The sequence below is a fragment of the Pyrgilauda ruficollis genome, unplaced genomic scaffold, assembly GCF_017590135.1.
Source record: "Pyrgilauda ruficollis isolate IOZ18807 unplaced genomic scaffold, ASM1759013v1 scaffold1, whole genome shotgun sequence".
Taxonomy (NCBI): Eukaryota; Metazoa; Chordata; class Aves; order Passeriformes; family Passeridae; genus Pyrgilauda; species Pyrgilauda ruficollis.
In genome coordinates, this window is record NW_024508100.1 from 1,743,013 (window position 1) to 1,762,769 (window position 19,757).

The window sequence follows — 19,757 nt, forward strand, 5'->3', positions numbered from 1 at the left end:
CTTTCATTAAGTTTTCTCTCTCCACCCACTTATGATATGAGAAGCAAAATATTTCAACTCAAAATAAATTTATCATATATTCAGGGAACTTTCTCTCAAAAAAACCACACCAGCTTTTAGTTCTATTATACTTAAGACAGTCCAGGTAAAGTTAGGGTGAAAACAAAACAAAGGCATTTGATGACTCAGTCATACCAAAATTGTGCCACATACACAGTGATGGAGGGCATATGAATCAGAGTTGTTCTCAGAACAAAAACAAAATTCTGGCACCCTTCATTCAGAGTCTCCTGTTGCTATTCCTGTGCAAAAGTAAAAGTAGTCTTCACTGCTTTGTCTCTTCATTCTAGTACCCCCATTCCATTCCATTTTGGGAAGAAATCCTTGCTACCTAAATCAATGGTGAACTTTCACAAGCACGGAACAGATTCTGTGTTTGAGCTCAGCAGAGCCTGCTAGAATGTAATATCCCTCAACACTCACACCTTCTCAAGAGTGCAAACAAAAGGAGATTCATTGAATAAGAACCAAACTTTGGAATTCTGTAATCAAAAATCCATAAAGAAATTTCTTTTTTTTAGGATTGAAGCCTATATACTGTAAAGGCACAATGATTTATCCTGCAGCTCAATGCACTCACAGCAAAAAATGCTCATTCAACATATACTCACATCTTGCCTTAACACTTAGGTAATGAAGGACTTTTATTTTGCAATATATTTGAAGCCAGAATTTCGAAAAACAGGAATATTTTGTACTCTCATCTAAAACTTCCATGGATGTTTATCAGAATAATCAGTGATGTTTTAAATACAGTATTCATGCTGAACAATTTGCTGGTTTATGCTAATTTGACATATTATGGAAGTTACAAATACTTTGATATCCAGAGACTATGCAGAGCTTCTCCAGATGCTTCTTAACCAAAACAATTCACAGACGTTTGCTCATCTCTCTGCTGAACGTCCTCCTAAATTAGTTGATCCTAGAATAAAAATACAGGTAAAAATGAAAAAAAAAAAAAAAACCTTGGTAAAACTAAAGTAAAGCTTTATTATTTTAAATTATTTGGGGAATTTATAAAAGGAAAAGCAAAACTATAAAACATTAAAAAAACAACCTACACAACTGATGAAAACTTTTCTATTGCCATTTTCATGAATGTAAATGTGCTCTTCTGTATTTCCATAAAAGCATTTTTGCCATATTCCAATTTTAGCTAGAAAAGTGAATCTCCAAAGCATTATTCTGTATATGCACTGAAGTTAATTGCAATCATACAGCCAAATTACATCTATTACTGAAGTTCAATACAGCTACTTTTTTATAACATAAACTTCTCCTACATTATTTAGACATCCTATCAGGTTCATGCATTATTTCACAGACTGCATCACTCTCCAGAAATCCCACAATTAAAACAATTGTGATGTAAGCTTTTACAACTATAAGCCTTCATTTCTTAAAATATTTTTATTTTGATTTCATGAACTCAAAACTACGTGGGATATGTAGGAAGGTCACATTTATTAGTATGGACTAAAAGTGCTTTAGAGATGAATTATCTTTTTAACATAAGTTAAAAAAAATATTTCAATGGTGATGCAAACTCAACAATAAGGAGAACTAGCTTTGCAAGATGTGACTGGTCAGGGTGCTACATGGTCTCATCCAGGTTCTTTCCCAAAAAGGGCTGGACCATTCAAGGTGCCTTCTGACCAGGGCTGTTCTACGATTGTGTGACTCTGATTCTGTGATTTTATTAATTAATCCCCTCCAGTGCAATTCCTACCCAAACCCACCCCCCCTTGGGCTGATGTTTATGCAGCTGCTTTTGCTAGTTTTATGTTACACTCAACAAGTAACAGCCTGGGCTAGCTCCCTTTTTACTGTGATCTGTGGACATTTACATGGATGTCTTGATAGGCAGATCTTTAAGAAATGTGCAATTGAGACAGAAAACTTGGACATTATCAGATTTAAATCTCTGTTAAAATCTAATTCTGAAGTGAAGCAAGAACACATTTTCAAAGCAGATACCATCCCACACACAAGACCAAGACAAAATATAATCATAAACACCAACATCTTTCATATTTTGCTGAAAGCCTACTTCCAATTCTGAAATACCATTTTTATTTTGGTTAATTTATTTAAGCTTCTATGTTGAAAATTTTTCAGGAAGTGTTAAATGCTAGTTTATAAATACACTTGCCTTGTTGTCTTTGCAGAAGTCCAGAGAGGGTGATTGGCTGCCTTGAGAGAGGCAGCTGTGGGGAAGGTGATGTAAATGGATACAGCTGAGGGGTTCTGAAATCAGAATTAGCCCATGATCCCCTTAGGCTGCTTTGGGATCCAGATGATGATGGACAAGAACTATGTGGCAATCTCACCACAGGGGTGGATCTGTTAATGAAATTAATTCATGCATGTGATTTGAGGCTACTTCTGTAACAATACAAAAGATTTCAAAATTACTTCAATTTGTTGTCTATATATTTTTCTTACTGAATATTTTTACATATTTCAAAAAGCAGGCTGACCAAACAATTATGGAATCAGAGGTGGAAAAAAAAGAAGTATTTCGTTACACATATTTTAAATTTCTGCTAGGAAGATATATTTGGCGTAATGATTATAAAGAACAACAGTTTAATTTTTCTAGAACGATTTAAAGCTATTTATTAATGTTAATAATTCCCATAGTTTAAGACATTTCAAATGTTTAAATGAAAAAAACAGAAACACCTGTTGCAGGCTGCATGAAAAGTTTGGGTTATTCAGAGAACAGCCTTTGTGCAGATATTAGGCTTTCATCTCTGATTTTTTTAAGAATGATACAGCAGAGACATTGTTAAACTTCCTCATTATAAAATTACCACTTTTTATAGGAGTACCATGACGGCAGATGGCAACAGCTACAGAAGCACAGATTATAACTGCATATTTTTGAAAAATGTGATTTCAAAATAAAACTTTCCCCCAAAACCAAACATTCATGTAGATGATAGCCAGACTGCACAGTACCACTTCTTCAGATCTAGAATCTGAACATACAGAGTAATAAAGGCCAGAGGGGAAATTTCAGTCTCTTGCAGGAGATCGTAACATCTTGAAAAAGTACTGAATTACCTTGTAGATCCTGTTCCAATACTCTGACTTGGCTTTATCAGAGCTATCTGAGAACTCCTGTAGGATATGCTACCTGTTGGAAGCAGTTTTCTTTCTATAAAACAGGACCAACATGACTCACCCATTTTAGTAAGAGATAACTTTGAAAACAAAGATTAGTACATTTATTGCATGATTTGGGACAAATTCATGATTAATCCATTCAAGAACTAAAAATGGTGCACAATTACAATAGTCAATGACGGGGCTCAGCTGTCACAAAAACATCATATTGCACCATCCCTGCAAATCTTATTCCAGTTAAACACATAGTGGCTTCTTTTACCTTCTTTCATTTATTAGACTATTATTAGACTATCAAGACAGCTGTGCTGAAGTGCTCCAGTTCTTCAGCTCATCTTTTTTTGCCTCATCCACCTCTGAGAAGGAAACTTTCCTTAGTGCACCATTAAATCATTGTTTCCACTTACCCTTACTTTTGCACATAAACTTTGATTCCCTCAGCATTGTCCACTGCAAAACTTTATGTGAAGGTTCTGAAATCTGCTGAACACATAACTGTTCTACATAAAATTTTACTGTCTAATAAATATCTATTTATATTTAGACCCAATTAAAAAAAAAAAAACAGTTAACCTAAGCTCTCTTGTTATGCTTAAATTTATAGGCAACCATGCATTTTGGAAGGATCTGAGCACATAAATCAGATGTAACACAGAAGAAGCAATTTTTCCTCCTCCACTGAAATTGCATTGCAATTGCATTTGTCTTTGTTTCAGGACACTTACACCATGTAAAAACACAAGAGTACTAAAAGTTCTTTATGTGCCTGCAGATGGGATTCTCTGGACTACTGAAGCCAGGTGAAAGCCTGCCTGAGCACAGACTGCTGCAGAAACATGCTGAATGAAAAACCAAGAATGGGAGAGACACACAGATAGCAGGCCTGCAAAGCATTAGGAATTCTGGGGAAGTCCTCACAAATAAACAGTTCTCAAGAGACTGCACCAACTCCAGTAAGCTGTTACTCATGTCTTATTTACATCTGATGTTACCCAAGCTCAGGGTATGAAGGAATGAAAAAAATAGTGGCAGGTAAAATGTCTGATACCCTATAACAGTGATAAGGCAAAATAAAACCACCTTTTTGAAGAAATTCTTGATCTCAACTACCTTACTTTTGTTATTAAATATTTTTTTAACTTCCAATTAGTTTCCCCCCTTTTCTTCATGTGATATTTAATATGACATTGTGGACAACGTTACTCTCTGTTAACCACAAATAGATAAAATTATGAAGCTTAACAGAGGGTCAACAATGTATATTGCAAATATTCCTACTCTGTTCAATCACACATACAGTTACAGTATTTTCTTTGCCACTGCTGATTCAGCAAAAATTGATTTGGTTACAAGTAATCATTTACTGAACAGAAGAGGTAAGTACTAGGAAAACATTTCATACTTAATTTTAACCATTTCCCAGCTGCTGGATTGAAGTCCACATGGTAACTTCCTCTCACCTTAACACAATTCAATTTTTTTTAGTAAATTGCTAATGTATGGAATTTAATTTATTCATCCTCATAATATAACAGAAATATTATTCAGTTACAAAGTTTACTTTTACTCACCCATATGTCCATCCTGTGGTGGAGTTATTACTGATAATCTTGTTGGACCAGTTGGTGTCTCCAACTAAATGAACAGCAAATCATTTACCACAGTGTAATAAGCATATTAATTATTAAGACATTGTAAGCAATAGTGTTATATTTTTGAGGTCTACGGAGCCTGCAGATTTCCAGAAGTTTCTGCTGTCAGTTTTGTTCATAGCACTAAAATGCAAAACCTAAGAATTAAGTTACTATTTTTAAAGGTCTATGGGCAGGTGGGAAATACATGTATTTTACCTTTATTATATAACCTGTCACATTCAGATAAGAAGTGTTATCAGACAATCTCACTGTTTTCTGTGCTGAGATTCCATTTGCAAGCTAGCAGCTGTTCCTGGATGTTACCTCTCCTAACCAGGATACCAACACCATGAAAAGCTCCTGCCTTCATTCTCATGTTAGCAATATCACTCAAAACCTGCAATCCCCTACTCAGGTGGAGGGTCTAAATGGTGCTTTCAGACCACTGACATTTTTGTAATATTGGGATTTTAAGAATTTACCATTTACTCTGGCATCACAAGTTTAAAAGTCTGTATATGGCATGTGGAGAACGTAATTCCAGAAATTACAGTTGTGATTTATTTGCTTTTGTTTTCTTTTGGGGAGCATCTGACTTCAACCCTGAATCAAGCATATCTGAAATCATCATGCACATCAGAATGGTTTTGAATGGGATGGGGGAGAATCCTATTTTTGGCTGCATTAACAGAGTAAGAGAAATCAAAAGGATATATGTGTGCAACTAGACATAAACAAGTATTAAAAAAAAAACCCACTTACCTTCCTCATTGGTGAAGGTACAGGATCAATCTCCATTGCCTCCATCCTTGCAAGAAAGGTCAAAGTATGACATTGTAATAAAAATAACATTTTCATTATGAAGACTAAAACTACGTTAGAGTCTAATGTTAAATTTCACTAAATTACTAAAATTAGAGTCTAATGTTAAATTTCACTAGTAATGGAAAAGCATAATACATAATGCATAAGACACATAAGTATTTAGGACTTACTCCAAAACTCACTAGCAGTAAGAAAAATCTATTCACTGATTCTGAGCTTTGGTTTAGATATTTACAGAGTAAGTTATTTAATGATTACCATCATTATTCTTCTATTTTTCTGAATAAATATGCATATTTATGTATTTTTCATTTGTATCCACAACAAGGGCACTCTGAATCTGTAGTTTTTTTATAGAAAAGAAAGTTACAATCAAAGTTATAGAAATAATTTAGCTAGAGTAAGTATATTCATTTTACTTACAATTAAATGTGCCTTACTGGAGTGGCTCATCCCATCTATCCTGAGACAACTACAGTGCACATATAATGTCTGTAGAATAAATTTAGTTTTTCTCTATGGCAAATGGAGAGTGTCTCACTAATCTCTCTACCTATGCATTCATCTATCTAGCTATTCATCCAAAAGTTCTTTGGAATAAGGTGCATCATGCCTTAGATTTCTTTCCAGTAACCACCATCCATACAACTCTGAAGTACACTTGGATAGGTAAGACTTTCCTCAGTTCTTTCATATTTGAACAGTTTGCAAAAACCAAACACAAAATCAGAAAATATTTTAAATTCCCTACAAAAAGGTTACTTTCTGTATAAAATATTAGTTAGGATTTTCATTGACTATTAACAAGTTTGTACCCACGTTTCAGAAGTGGAAGGACGACTCAAATGAAGAGAATATGAAGAATAAACACTCTGTTTTCTTGAAGGAACTGAAATCATTAAGAAATTTAATATTAGAACACAGCTATGTCCAATGACAGGTATTCCATAGTTAATATTTTAAACCAACACCTCTTACTGGATGGATTTCTGCTCGTACTGGAAAATGGCAGCGGTGTAGTTTTTTCAGGAGGTTTCATACTAAAGGGGAAACAAGAAACAACAGATATAAATTGAAAGCTGGTTTGATTAGTTAACATGCCTAACTGATCAATGAGTATAAAATCAAAGCATTTATCCATCAGTAGCAGGTTTTAACATGACACTATTTGCCATGAAGCAAAGTAAGAATTTACTTGGTAAAGCTATGAACTTGCTCTTTACATCATAATATTTGCAGTGTTCATGATACACCCAACAATATCGAATTCAGCACAACATTATGGCAAAGTATGTTAGAGAACAACAGATGTTAAAATACAACTATTAACTACAGCTAAGAACAAAATTAATTTCATTTCATTAAATTATACATTTGCTAAACTTTAAGAAATCTAGTTATCAAATTAAATGTTGGCATTTTCATGCTATTCAACAATAACTTTGCAAAACTGGTACCTTTGACAAGAATCATAAATAGGAGGAATATGTTACTAGGCAAGCAAGAAGAGGCCCTAGGACACTTCTCTCTAGGTAGAACTCAAAAAAAATCTAAAATTCAGTAAGAACTCTGTAATTTATATAATCAAGATGTTATTCATTTGAGATGCAGACAAGAAAATGAAGGCATAAAATGAATAAGAATATATAAATTGCAATAATCCACCACATACAAAGTTTCCTTTATACTGTTTTTTTCTTTCAGTTACATTACACCAATCAAGCTGAGAGAGCAAAATACAGTATTATGTGCCTTTAAGAGTCAAGGGAAAGTCTGTACCAAAAAAAAACACAGGAAAGGAATAAAGATCAATTAAAGATCAAATTTGTGTAATTAAAATACTGGTTTCATGAACTGGTTATTAAGGAGATTTAAATAAGTTTTGGCTTTATGTTGGAAATAAGATGAAAAGATGAAGGTCATTGAGCAGGGGGATGAGTGACCTCTTGGCTACAACTTTGAAACATTTGAGGAAAGACAGAATTTCATTTTTACTAGAAATAGAAACAATGAGCACCATGTTGCAAAACTCTGATAGCTTTTTAAATGGGCTAAGATACCAAAAAAGGATTCATAGTATTTTCCAGGCTGATGCTATAAAGTCCATTTCAAAATACACAAACATGGTTATGTAACTGCAAAAAAAAAAAAATTAAAACTCAGTATCTATGTGATAGACTTTATTAAAAGTTCATTTTTAGAGTTAATTACGGAGTTGTATTTTAAAAGAAAAGGATTTCTTCCTGACAGGATTGATTATTGTGAATAAAAAGGATCTGATGTCAGAAATCACTAAACATTTATTTCTGTAAAAACACACGAGGAAGGCAAACGAAACATGAAAATTTTATTCCTTTATCAATTAAAATTACTGTTGTCTCATTGCATTTACTTTTGCTGCATTAAACCTCTTACCATTGTATCTGTTGAATTTGTTGCGTTACTTTCTTGAGAGACTCTTCCAGCTTTGCTATCTGTGAGATAATAATAGATTTAAACAAAGTCTGTTTGTGTGATATACAGCTTCATTTTCATCCAGCTGGTATTCTAAAGTGTTGAAAGGCTGCTTTCTATTGTTTTAATCTTAAGACATCATTGCAATTCCAGATTTACTGGAGCTGTTATGGCTGTGTTATGGACCCATTAAACAGTCAGTCTGGAAGAGATATGCTTCTTTTTGGCAGTTAAAGACTTTGTTTGATTACCTTTTCTTAAGTATGCTGGTAATACTGGAAAAATGAATACTAGAAAAACTGCTGAAAAACAGTTTTCTTTTCTTTTGCTTCCTATTTTTCATATCTGATATAAAAGCTTTGTTATGATTAATATAAAGTTATCTGAAAAAGCTACCAATAAATGTACAAAATATATTGCTCCCATATTTCTCATTTCAGATTCTGAATGTATTCAGCTCACTTCAGTATCTATTTGTGGTAAGCCTAAGTGAAAAGTTTTTTCTACTCTCTTAAGAAACACAATCAGGAATATCTTCATTTAAAAATGTTATGAGCTGGCAAAATTGAAGAATATCAAGGTCAAGAGCACTAGGTCAGCTCCCTAGTATGGGTATTTTTTACAGTCTTTCATTATGTGAACATATATTTTATGAAGGATATAAAAACTTACTCAACAGCCTCAATCCAGCATCTATGTTTTATCCTTAATTTCCATTATGTGACCTTAATCCTTCACACTGTTAATATTTTGATTTGAAGACAAATTATGAATTTGCTTGTTAGCTTTCATGCTTCTCAAACTATTATTGGAGTCCTTTAATAAAATTATCTGATTATATTGTTTGTGGGAGATACTACAATCTTTTTGCAGATGCAAAACTGCAAAACAGGTTAAAGAAAAAATGTAATTTATGTAATATCTGTTTTTTGGTATTCTGGTTTTTTTCTTCCTAACGAGAGCTAGGTTTGATTAAGAAAGGAACCAGTCAGGAAGAATGTACTTTACCTGGTTGCTGTGTAGGACTGGGTAATTTTAAGACCAAAGTGCCTTAAAGAAGGTGAGTAACTATTTGATTTTCAGTATTTTGGGATCACAGCATAACAGGACATCTAGACCTGCCATGAACATGGACAGCAAGCGGCCACCATCACCTGCACCCTAATGCCTGCACAACTCACAGAAACAGCAAAAATCAGTTTACTGAAGACCATGAGACCTTGTTGGTTGACAGTGACAAGGATGACAAACTAGAAATAAGGAAGAGGACCTGAAACAAGACAGCCAAGCATGAGAAACTGGATTGGTGTTTAATACAACCAACCTCGACTGACCACGATGCAATGCAAGCAGTTTTAACATACTAACAGTACACAGAACGGGCAAAACAACAACAAACCCACCCAAATAAGCGTGCCATTGAAGCAGCAACCAACTGTATTTTCAACTGTTCTGGTACTGTCACCTGGACACCTTCCTTAGGTCAGGAACCATCCCTGAATACTTCACAGACACTGCTGAATGAATGGCTCAAGAGTAAACAACTAAAAAGTTACCATTACAAAGTATCAAAACTCTCCACAGCTTCTTTGGAGACAACATCACTATTTACGCTGAATTCTATTATGATATTTGATTTACTTTGTCTATAGGTTTCAGTTTTACCATATGGAGTTGGTACAATAGATTAGAAGGGGGATGAAATCAGGATTCCTCCCTGGCCTGGCTTTGAAAGCAGAAGGACAGGACCCTAAAGACCTACACACAACACAGCACAGTATGAGTGATCCCAAATGCATTCATGCAGAAGAGGGAAGAATGGGCCACAGAGCACCTAATTTTCCAAGCTTTCTATCCATGACAATCATACCAGAAACTCTCCTCACACATGAAATGGCCAACTGGGCAGGTGCATGAGCTTTTTCTCTGTAATTCCGAACATGGGGCAGCCACTCATGGGTCAAGTCACCAATACTGCAAAGTAGCTTTAATCAACAACCCATGTCCTTAGAAGTAAAATAAAAATCCAACAATTTAATAAATATTTAGAAGTAGCTGAAACATGTAAAAGAAATCTTCCTTCCAACCTACAAATGAAGAAGCATAGTCACAAATGTAGTACCTGTTCTCCACAGAATAATTAATTCTGTCCTTCACCCTGAGCTATTCCAAATTCAGGGTACTAGCCCTTAGTCTTGTTCCCCATTGCTCAAGCTTCTCATTTATTTTGTCAGCTCTAGTTTTCTTTTCCTCTGGGCTTATCTTCTAGCACCCCTCTCTCCCCACCTCTTCCACTTTCCCCTCCACAGAGTGAACTGGTTTCTTCCCTCCCTGTCCTTTGATTCTCCATTTAATCTTAACCAACTCACAACTAGAATACTTTATTAGAAACAGTAACCAGAATTAATGGAGTCCTCACAGACTTTAAACAATTAAAATCTGGAATTTATAATGCCAGTAATGAGTCAATCCTGATAAATTATTCTAAGTATTCCCATAACAGATTAATATAGTTTCTAAAAATAAACCAAAGTAACACGCAAAACATAAACAAAAACCTAGCAAATCACAATTAGAGTTACCTTTTCTTTGTGGTGTTTTAATAAACGCTTACGATATCTTTCTTGAAATTCTGATACCTAAAAATAAATACAGTTAGATCAAGCTTCACATAATTACATTTATGCACCTCAGCAAAGAAGTGATGGAAAAGAACTCCTTCACAGTATGCAAAGTTTTGTCTTTTATAGGCAGTTAACATATCTTTCTAAAATCATCCTAAAAAAATCCCAAACTATTCTGAATTATTATCATTGACAGACAAAACCTTATAAAGTTAATTTAATCCAATATGACCTAAAGTAGGGCTGGTAGATTTATTTCACTGAAGTTATATTTTAACACTATGTTCAATAAAAAGGTAAAGATATTAGAAAGCCAGTTTAGCTGCAGTGTTTCTTATTCATCAGCGCTAAGCAAACACATAAAATTAATGGCAACATAAAAAGTAATCTGTCTTACTGGCAACTATAAGATGCCTTGTAAAAATACCCTGTTAATTAAAAAATAATTGTTAGACACACTGTCTGGTGATGTGTAAGCACTTCTTGTGTCCACATGAGGATCATAAACCATGACAAGTTAAAAGTAAAAATGACAAGGTAGGCAAGACAAGAGCTTGAGGAACAAATTACCACAGGCAGTAACTTGCAATAAATCTTTCTTCTCACACGTAAGAAAACTGCCAGAAAATTTGTAAGAATTGAGACAACCAAGAAGAGAATACAAACCCATAGAGGAGTATCCAACTTAAATGTTTATTTTATTCCCCATGGAAGGAGCTGGGAGGCTCCCACTGAATACTCATCAAAGGATCAGTGTGTCTTTGGAAGAACTGATGGAAGAAATGTTCACTTAGAAAGTGATGGCTTTGAACTGTCTCCACTCAGAAATGAGTTCCTGGGTCTAGGAGAAACCTGAATTCATCAGTTTAGTGCTCAGTACCAGTCAAAAAGTAAATCAGATCTTACCAGTAGTTCAAAATGGAATAAGGGACATCATCATTCCCCTTTAAAAAATGCATGTTCCTATATCCTGAGTCTGCTCAACATCTCAGAAAAGACCGAGTAGGTCTGAAAACAGTTCAGATTTATCAGAGGTATGCAAGAACTTCAGTAAAAGAATGACCACATAGAATATGAATCTTCATGGCTGAAAAAAAGACAGTTGAAGAAGGCATGCATCAGCAGTCTAAACCTAATGATTAGCACAGATGTAGTGCATGAGAATGGATACTTTTTCCTCCAGAATCAAATTCAAGAGTAAGAAATGAAACTAAGGTTAAAACCTGAAAAATGAAATAATCATCATGCAGTGAACAACCTGTGCACCTCCCTTCCATAATATGAGACAGATGCCAAAATTCAGGAAACAACCTGACAATTATGTGGGGAAAAATATCCACCACACGTTTCTGAATGCAGACCAACCCACTTTGAGAAATCCCTGTGCCACAAGTTGGGGAAAGATGGGAGGCTCTTTGAAGATGTATCACTACATCCAGCTCTGCTCTCACTCTTTCCTAAACACCCACAGAAGTGACAAGATATTAGATTAGATAAGAGATTAGATAAATTGCTCTTACAACTTTTGATGATGGAAAAGTCCTGAACAAACCTCAATGCCTTCACTACACTTCAATATGTTCCCAACAGGTTATCTCAGGCTACAGTAAACCTATCTCAGCTTGGAGAGATTAAGCCCTCTTTTTTCCTGCCTTTGGCACATTATGGAAGTCTGTATCCCCACGTGATTGGAGGTGTGCAGGTTCCCTGCATTTATTCAGTTTATGGAGTAACTGCTGATCCTGTTGTTAAAAAGTGGGTATGGAAGGACAGAGGAAGGGCTCACATTTACCTTGTGTCCCTTCTGCATCTGAAGAGGAGCACTGCTCAGGAAAGGGGCCAAGGTCAGCTTTGGAAAAGTCTTGAGGCCTGGGGCAGAGCAAATGTGAATCCATGACCATTGCTGGAGAACACAGGTGATACCCCCTGGGTTACTGCTCTGCGGGATCAGGAAGCTCACCCAAAGATCAGCAAGTCCCAGCCCAAGGAGATGAGAACAATCAACGAAGGCTGCAGCCAGGCCCAGGGACAATGTACTGCTGGAGTGGTGGAAACTGCTGCTCAAATGCACAGGAAGAGGGACAAGGACACAGAGTCCCAAAGCCAAGCTGAAGAGATGCAGAAAATGAGGAGGAAAAGGGAGTTTGTATGCACTCATTTAACCCAGAGAGCTACTGAAGTTCTTGACTGGAAACTAAGCCTGACAAAATGAATCCTATCTGGAATTCACAGAAAGCAGGAGGAAAATGACCTTGGAATCATTTACTGCATCTATCTGGGGGAAAAAAAAAAAAAAAAAAAAAGGGGGGGTTTATTTTAAAAAAAAAAAAAAAAAAAAAAAAAAACAATTAGAAGGGAGAGAGAGCACAGTCAGCTCAGGACTGTGTCCAGCTCAGGTTTTCACTGTGCAACTTTTTATTGCTGTAATTAAGGCACACTATCTGGGCACGTTTAAGCTTCTGGAAGATCTAATTTTTCACTGCATGGCATTGAAAGTGATTTTACACTATTAAAATAACCAGACTAGTGGTCCTTAGAGAGAGTTTGAAAATGTAAGCAGTGACCATAATGAATAATTTATGTCTCCTTAAGAACTCAGAAACTGTAGAATTAAGGAAGTAAAGATGGTAATGGGCATACATTCATTTTCAAGCATTCGCTCATACACTTTTCCCATTCACATAAAAATCAGCAGGAGTTGCTGATTATTTATAGTGTTAAACAGTTTTAAGGCAGATTCACCTGTGATATTTCTTTTGAATATTTCTTGCCCAACACTTCTATTGGCATGAACAGTGATTGAATATCAGGACTTGTCTATGAAGAAAGGAAAATATACCAAGGTTAGCATTTTTATTAGCAAGTCATATAAAATAAAGTCTTTTGCAAAATGTTTTTTTAACTTGACTGATGAATATAAATTAAGAAAAAAAAAAGACAGATTAGGAAAGGATAATGCTGAAAGTGAAAATAAGCCTAGTTTTCTTTAATAGCCTTATCAACCATCTGGAAAGCACTGGGCTTTTATTTAAATATATTACCCACATATACACTTTTATGATTAAGACAGTACCAGTGTCCAGAGGACTTTCAAGGAGGATGCCTGGAGAGGCATTGCACTCACACCAACAGCCAGGTTTCTGGCAGCCCCTGTCCAGGCTTTTTGGTTCTCACCATTCCCAGTCAAATGGAATGCATCCTACAATCAGTTTTGTTTCAAAGTCCTTTTTCAGCATAGTTCCAATGCTGACTGGGATCCCTTTGTCTTTCCCTGCCCATTGGGCAGCAGAATATTATCCTAGAATAAGGAAAGAGCCTTAAAGTAATTGTTGAATTTTTAAAGTATTTTATGACTTGTGTCTTTTAATCAAAGCTGTGCATGCTTTAGGAAAACTGTTTTTCCTTGCTTTCCCCAGCTACTAATTCTTACAGAACTCACAGAAGGTAAGCAATTGTATTTGAGACTTCCTCTGCAATTTTGAATTTGGTTGACATCAGCCAAAAATTCAAAAATTTCCAGCTGACAGATGGAGAAACGCAGACAGACAGCACAGTCAACCTACCTATGGCATTTCAGTAAAGAAAATAAAAACAATACAATAATATTCCATCTTGAAAACTTAAGATATTTATAAAAATATATTCAGCTTCTTTAAATGAGAGGCATTGATAGGAACCAAGCTGTTTGCAATCTGTTTAGGGTTCTATCAAAGCAATGTACCTATCAGATCTGAAAAAAAATAAAACCCAACCAGCTTCATGGTGATATAAAAACTCTTTCAAATAAAGATTTGTGTAACACCATTTATATTTTCTCTGCTGCATGGAGGAGTAGCAGATGTTCCTTTGCTATTCTGAAATACTGAACAGCCAGATTCTGATTTATCATAACACTTAACCATCCTCTGGGGAAAAGCAAGTGGGGATCATGAGACAGAGAAGGAAGACATAAAGGTGACAAGAATGCATTACTGTAAAGATGAGAATATTTAATGTGTACATGTTGATTACCCCAACATACAATTTAATTAGGACTTCTAACACATTTATAGGACCTCCTCTCATTGGGAATTCTTCCATAGCATCAAGCTCATAAAGCTTATCAGGTATATTTCCACTCAGGTTCCTGAATTATAGAGCGATGACTTTTTTATATGCATCTTTAATTATCATTCCAATCATTTTATCTGTTCTTAATCAAGGATAAGCAATCATCATTAATGTCTTTTTTAAAGAATATGATAATTTGCTTCCTTGCAGACCTCCAGAGCAGTGGCAGGTTCTAATGAAACACCTAATATTTTTGTTAGGATCCCAATCATTGCATTTTTAAATTCCTTCCGTGCTTTCGAAGTAAATTATCAAGTTCTGCTGAAATGGTGCAGTTTAAGACTGATGTAACTTAGAAATTAACATTGTTTGGAGCAAGGTGTTGAACAAGATGACCTCCAGAGGTCCTCGACAACTTAAATTATTCTTTGACTGAAATTAATAACAGCAGCAACAATACAATGATATTGAAAGCATATTAAAATATGCCCTTTAGAATTTTTATGAAGGGCTTTCTGATTTTTTTTTCATATTTGATTACTGTGTGCATTGTTCCTTTATATTATAATTGCATTTTGTTGTTTTGTTGCAACTTTTTTTAGTAACATTATCTTCTTCAATGTGCAAGATTCCTAGGAGGCCTTCATGTTCAGCTGTATTGAATTTTATTAAATGTTTTTAGTGTTTCTCGTTTATCCTTATAAGGCACTGTCTCTTAGGTAGGCATCAGCCTACAAAAATATGAATGTTTATGGAACCTATTTATGGAATCAGCTAAAGAGAAGATTGCTCCTGGGAGAAATGCAAAATTAAAGATTCCTAATGATTAATCAAGAAAGGGAATTAAAAGCTCTTAATTCTCCAGTGAATAAGAAAAATTCCCAAAAATATTTCAAACCCTTTCTTAATCACACAGCCACAAGGAAAATAGTAAAGCTTAAGAGAAAACAGAGGAAAAAAAACCTAATCCACTTGAAAACACTGCTGAGCTATCATGCAGGTTTTCAATTCAGTCCATCACATGAAATAACTCATTACAGTTCATTTTCTGTGATGTACAAATGCCAAAATCAATAAACATTTTTCCACATTTTGAAATTAGTCACTGATGTTACACAGTAACCAACCGTATTTCTTGAAAAGTTTAGAATGATTTACAGTCTAGCAGTACTTGAAAACCTAAAAGATTTCCATAGGCTTTAATTTAAATAAATATTTACAAGAAAAAGCAGAGCTGTCTGTGCCTAAGTACCGTAGTTTAGCAACCTATTATCAGTAAATATTCATGTCACAGTTGGCAAAAACAAAAAAGGAAGCATTTTCTAATGCAAATAGTTTAGCTGTTAAGCAAACCACAGATTAATGTAATGCAACCAAACTAAAGCTTGATTTACCTCTTTTGAAAGGACTACAGTACGACAAGCCCTCCTGCAGACCAAACATTCATCTTTTTTGCCTGTAAGGTAAAGACACATTTAAAATATAAATCAAACTGAATATATATTGAATACATTGTAAATATAATGTGATGCCTAAACCTCTGGAGCTTGTGGAAGAAATCTGCAGGTTACACAAGAAATATGAATAAACATGAATAAAGAATTTGATGCCATAACCATTACCCTGAGTTGTGCAGGTAAAATGTATGTGAATGTCATCAGGTCTTACTGCTGTAAATAAGCATTCATGTAAATGATTTTATGAATATCATTAGTGTCACAGAGTGCAGGTGACTTTTAGTTCCCTTGATTTAAATGGGACTACTTGCCTGGTTTAATTAGATGTATGCTTAAATGCACTAATGACTTGCAGCCAATCTGATATATGGCTTTTTAGACTGGGGCACAATCGCGTTGTCCCAACAAAATATATGAAACTCAAATGTCAAGGAATTAATAATTTTACCTTTTGAATTCCTCCAGGAGAAAACAATAAAACCGTTTTTAAAAACTTTATGACTTTAAAACTCTTTATCTACAAACATATTAAAAATATCTATAGCAACTGCACATTATTTCAATATTTATAACTGACAATTCTACTAGCTACTGCCATTCTGAAGATTCTAAGGATCAGTGTCTATAAACATTTTTAAACACATTTTAAACCTCATTACTACTGAATTCACCACAAAAAGATAGATAATCTCACATGTTTTTCTGCCAAACAATATTAAGAGCCAAAAGGAAAGATGTTGTTCATGTTCTAGGGGCCTGCAAGCTGCAGAGGCTGCATTTTGTGATCCTCTACCCTCAATAGCAGCCCTGTGAAAACATCTAGTCAAAAGTTTTTAGATCTGAAATCCAGATTGATCATTTCTTCTGTGTGCCCTTACAGAAACCAGGACATTTAGCATGATGTGAAATATTGATATTTGAATATTTGTTCACTGCATTTTTTTTTCCTTTTGTAAAACAACTCCATTATTCCTCTGCCTTTCCCACATATCTTTGTCCAAGAGCATCACATGAGAGCCAGAATATGACTCTGGAACTGTACATAACACAAGAACTTCAAACATCACCTCCAATCTTAACTCATGCTGCTGAAAGTCTTCAGGAGCAATACTGAGCCTCAAAACCTATTAAAACTACTTCCAAAACCTACCCTAAATCCTCCATTTTTTCAATTGCTCTTTCACTAAGGAAAAATCATTATCTTCCCCAAATTTGTCAGAACAGAATGCCATCTATTTGTGGTGGGGGGTTTTTTTCGTGTTTTTTTGGTGGGGATTTTTTGTTTGTTTGGTTGTGGTTTTTTTTTGTTTTGGTTTTTTGGTTGTTGTTCGGGTTTTTTTTGGGTTTTTTTTTTGTTGTTGTTGGTTTTTACAAAATTATGGATCATAAGCATCCAGAATCCAGTTTTATGAAAGCCTCCACTGCGTGTGCCCAAGGCTTGCTCTCAAACCCACATCCACCCGGAGGTGGACACACGCAAGTACTGTTCAAAGCGTATCAACAGCAAGGACTGGAAAGCCTGATCAGTAACATTCGAAGAAGTGCTCAAGGCTTTGATTTTTTTCCACAGCGGGTGAGAAACACCAACGTCTGAGGTGAATGCGTGCACGCAGCACAGCCATTACCTTTCTTCAGGCAAACATCGCAGAAAACGTGGCCGCAGCTGGTGAGGTAGAACCGCGGCGCGGGGGTGCGGGGCTCGCTCAGGCAGGAGTTGCAGAAGACGAGCACGGCCATGGCGCAGCGGGGCAGGACGGCCCGGCGGCGGCCCGGGGCTGGGGCACAGCCGCTCGTCCTCAGGCCGAGCCCCGCGGGTACGTCCCCGCCATGTCCCGCCCGCTGCGGCGGCCCTGAGGGTAGCGAGGCCCGCGGCCCTCCCGCCGCGGGGCCTCAAGGCGGCAGAGCTTGGTCTTCACACACGCCCCAATAAAATTTGTTTTTTTGTGGCCTCTCACTACCCAAGTGGAGCGGTGCCGACGCAGACGGTGCTCTGAGAGATTGGCCCTCCCGGCCTCGAACGTGGGAAACGCTACGACACGCACAGGCCTTCAGGCAGGGCCTTCAGCAGCAGCCCCGCCCTGCTCGCTCCTCCCGGGTCGGCAGATTAAAAAAAAAAAAAAAATCCCAGAGAAAATAATTGTGAATTTCACTCTTTTAAATGCAAGAATCCAGGAAGTTTGTTAATTCGCTATCACAGGTTTGCTATGGCATTTTCTGTTGTGGAAAAAAAAGCAAAGCAAGGAGATTTGATGTTCATTGCTTAGACAAAAAAAAAAAAAAAACAAAAAAACACAAAAAAAAGACCCCATCACTTGCTAGTACCCCGTGATGAAAATTTTAGGCAGAAAGTCCCTTACAGACTTAGTTGCAGTGCAGGCTGTAGCTCTGGGTATGACAGAGCCACACACTGCAGAGGAAGCTTTTAACTTCACAAAGACTTCTGCCCCCAAAGTGCTTCCCAAAAGAGCTGTGAGTCAGCTTCTGCTTTATGGAATTAATTAAAAATCTTTAAGAAGACTGAAAACATTTCCTAAAAGCAAAGATGATTATGTTGATATGATGATGATGATGATTAATAATAATAGTACCATTAGTAGTAGTAAAGAATTAAGCAATCACAAGTTACATTCAAGACGCCCAAGTCTCAGTGCTGAGTCTGTACTCTTTGAGTATAGACCTAATTAATATGGTGAAACATGATCAGCTCTTTGATGAATTCTGAAATGTTGCTTGTCCTGGATTACCAGCTGGAGTGTATTGTAAGTGAAATGAGTTATGTTATTGGGATGTGATTAGGAGCCTTACACTAAATATCAGCTAAAGTCTGAACCACAACCTTGTCACAGCACTTTATTACTTTCTTCTTGGACTTCATATACCATATGGTTTTAACACATATTTCCTTCTTACCCACCACCAGCGATGTTATTACAAGGCATGTTGTGAGTGCTCTACAGAAGTTAATTTAATAACACTTACTGGTCATTCCAAGTGGCACTCTGAAGTATCCAAATTTTTAAATATAGGACACAGTGCAGTGAGTAGCTTTATGAGATTTTATTTGGATTGATTTTGTCCCTGGAACATTGCTTTTTGTCTCTACTTTTTATCAATTTTATTGATTCTCACGTACTACCAGCTGTCTTTTAATTCCCATGCTGGAAATATAAGTAGACTTAAAGGAAAATGTCATTTCCTTGCTAAAGAAAACAACAGGTGGGAAGATAGAAAAAAGAAAGAAAGCAGGGGCTTTAGAACAATAATTGGTCTACAGATATTTCACCTTTCACTACCTTTTAAACCCGCAAAGTGTCTGAAAAGATCTGTAGGAAAACAAACCACAATATTCTGCTGTCACAGTGCTCTAGAAACTTCAACTTCCATGTCTTTGTATGTAATCACCTCTAACTCCTTCCTTCTACTACTGCTGCTTTGTCAAGCTGATTACCTGGATTTTTAACCACAGCCTTTGTCTTGTAGGATACTGTAGTTACACTGCTATTTGTACACAAATTAGG

At 36.0% G+C, this 19,757-nt stretch overlaps 1 protein-coding gene across 1 annotated transcript; it reads right to left on the bottom strand.

Moving 5' to 3' along the window:
* Positions 1 to 732: 732 nt before the first annotated feature.
* On the bottom strand, positions 733 to 18,244 carry RNF212 (ring finger protein 212). The gene is made up of 12 exons (XM_041458101.1): positions 17,865 to 18,244; positions 16,177 to 16,238; positions 13,475 to 13,549; positions 10,691 to 10,747; positions 8,070 to 8,128; positions 6,633 to 6,694; positions 6,474 to 6,543; positions 5,592 to 5,637; positions 4,767 to 4,830; positions 3,133 to 3,205; positions 2,216 to 2,406; positions 733 to 985 (listed from the first exon to the last, which is right to left on the bottom strand). The coding sequence occupies exons 1-12, from the start codon at positions 17,974 to 17,976 to the stop codon at positions 948 to 950; spliced, it is 909 nt and encodes a 302-aa protein (XP_041314035.1). The 5' UTR covers positions 17,977 to 18,244; the 3' UTR covers positions 733 to 947.
* Between the last annotated feature and the right edge of the window lie 1,513 nt (positions 18,245 to 19,757).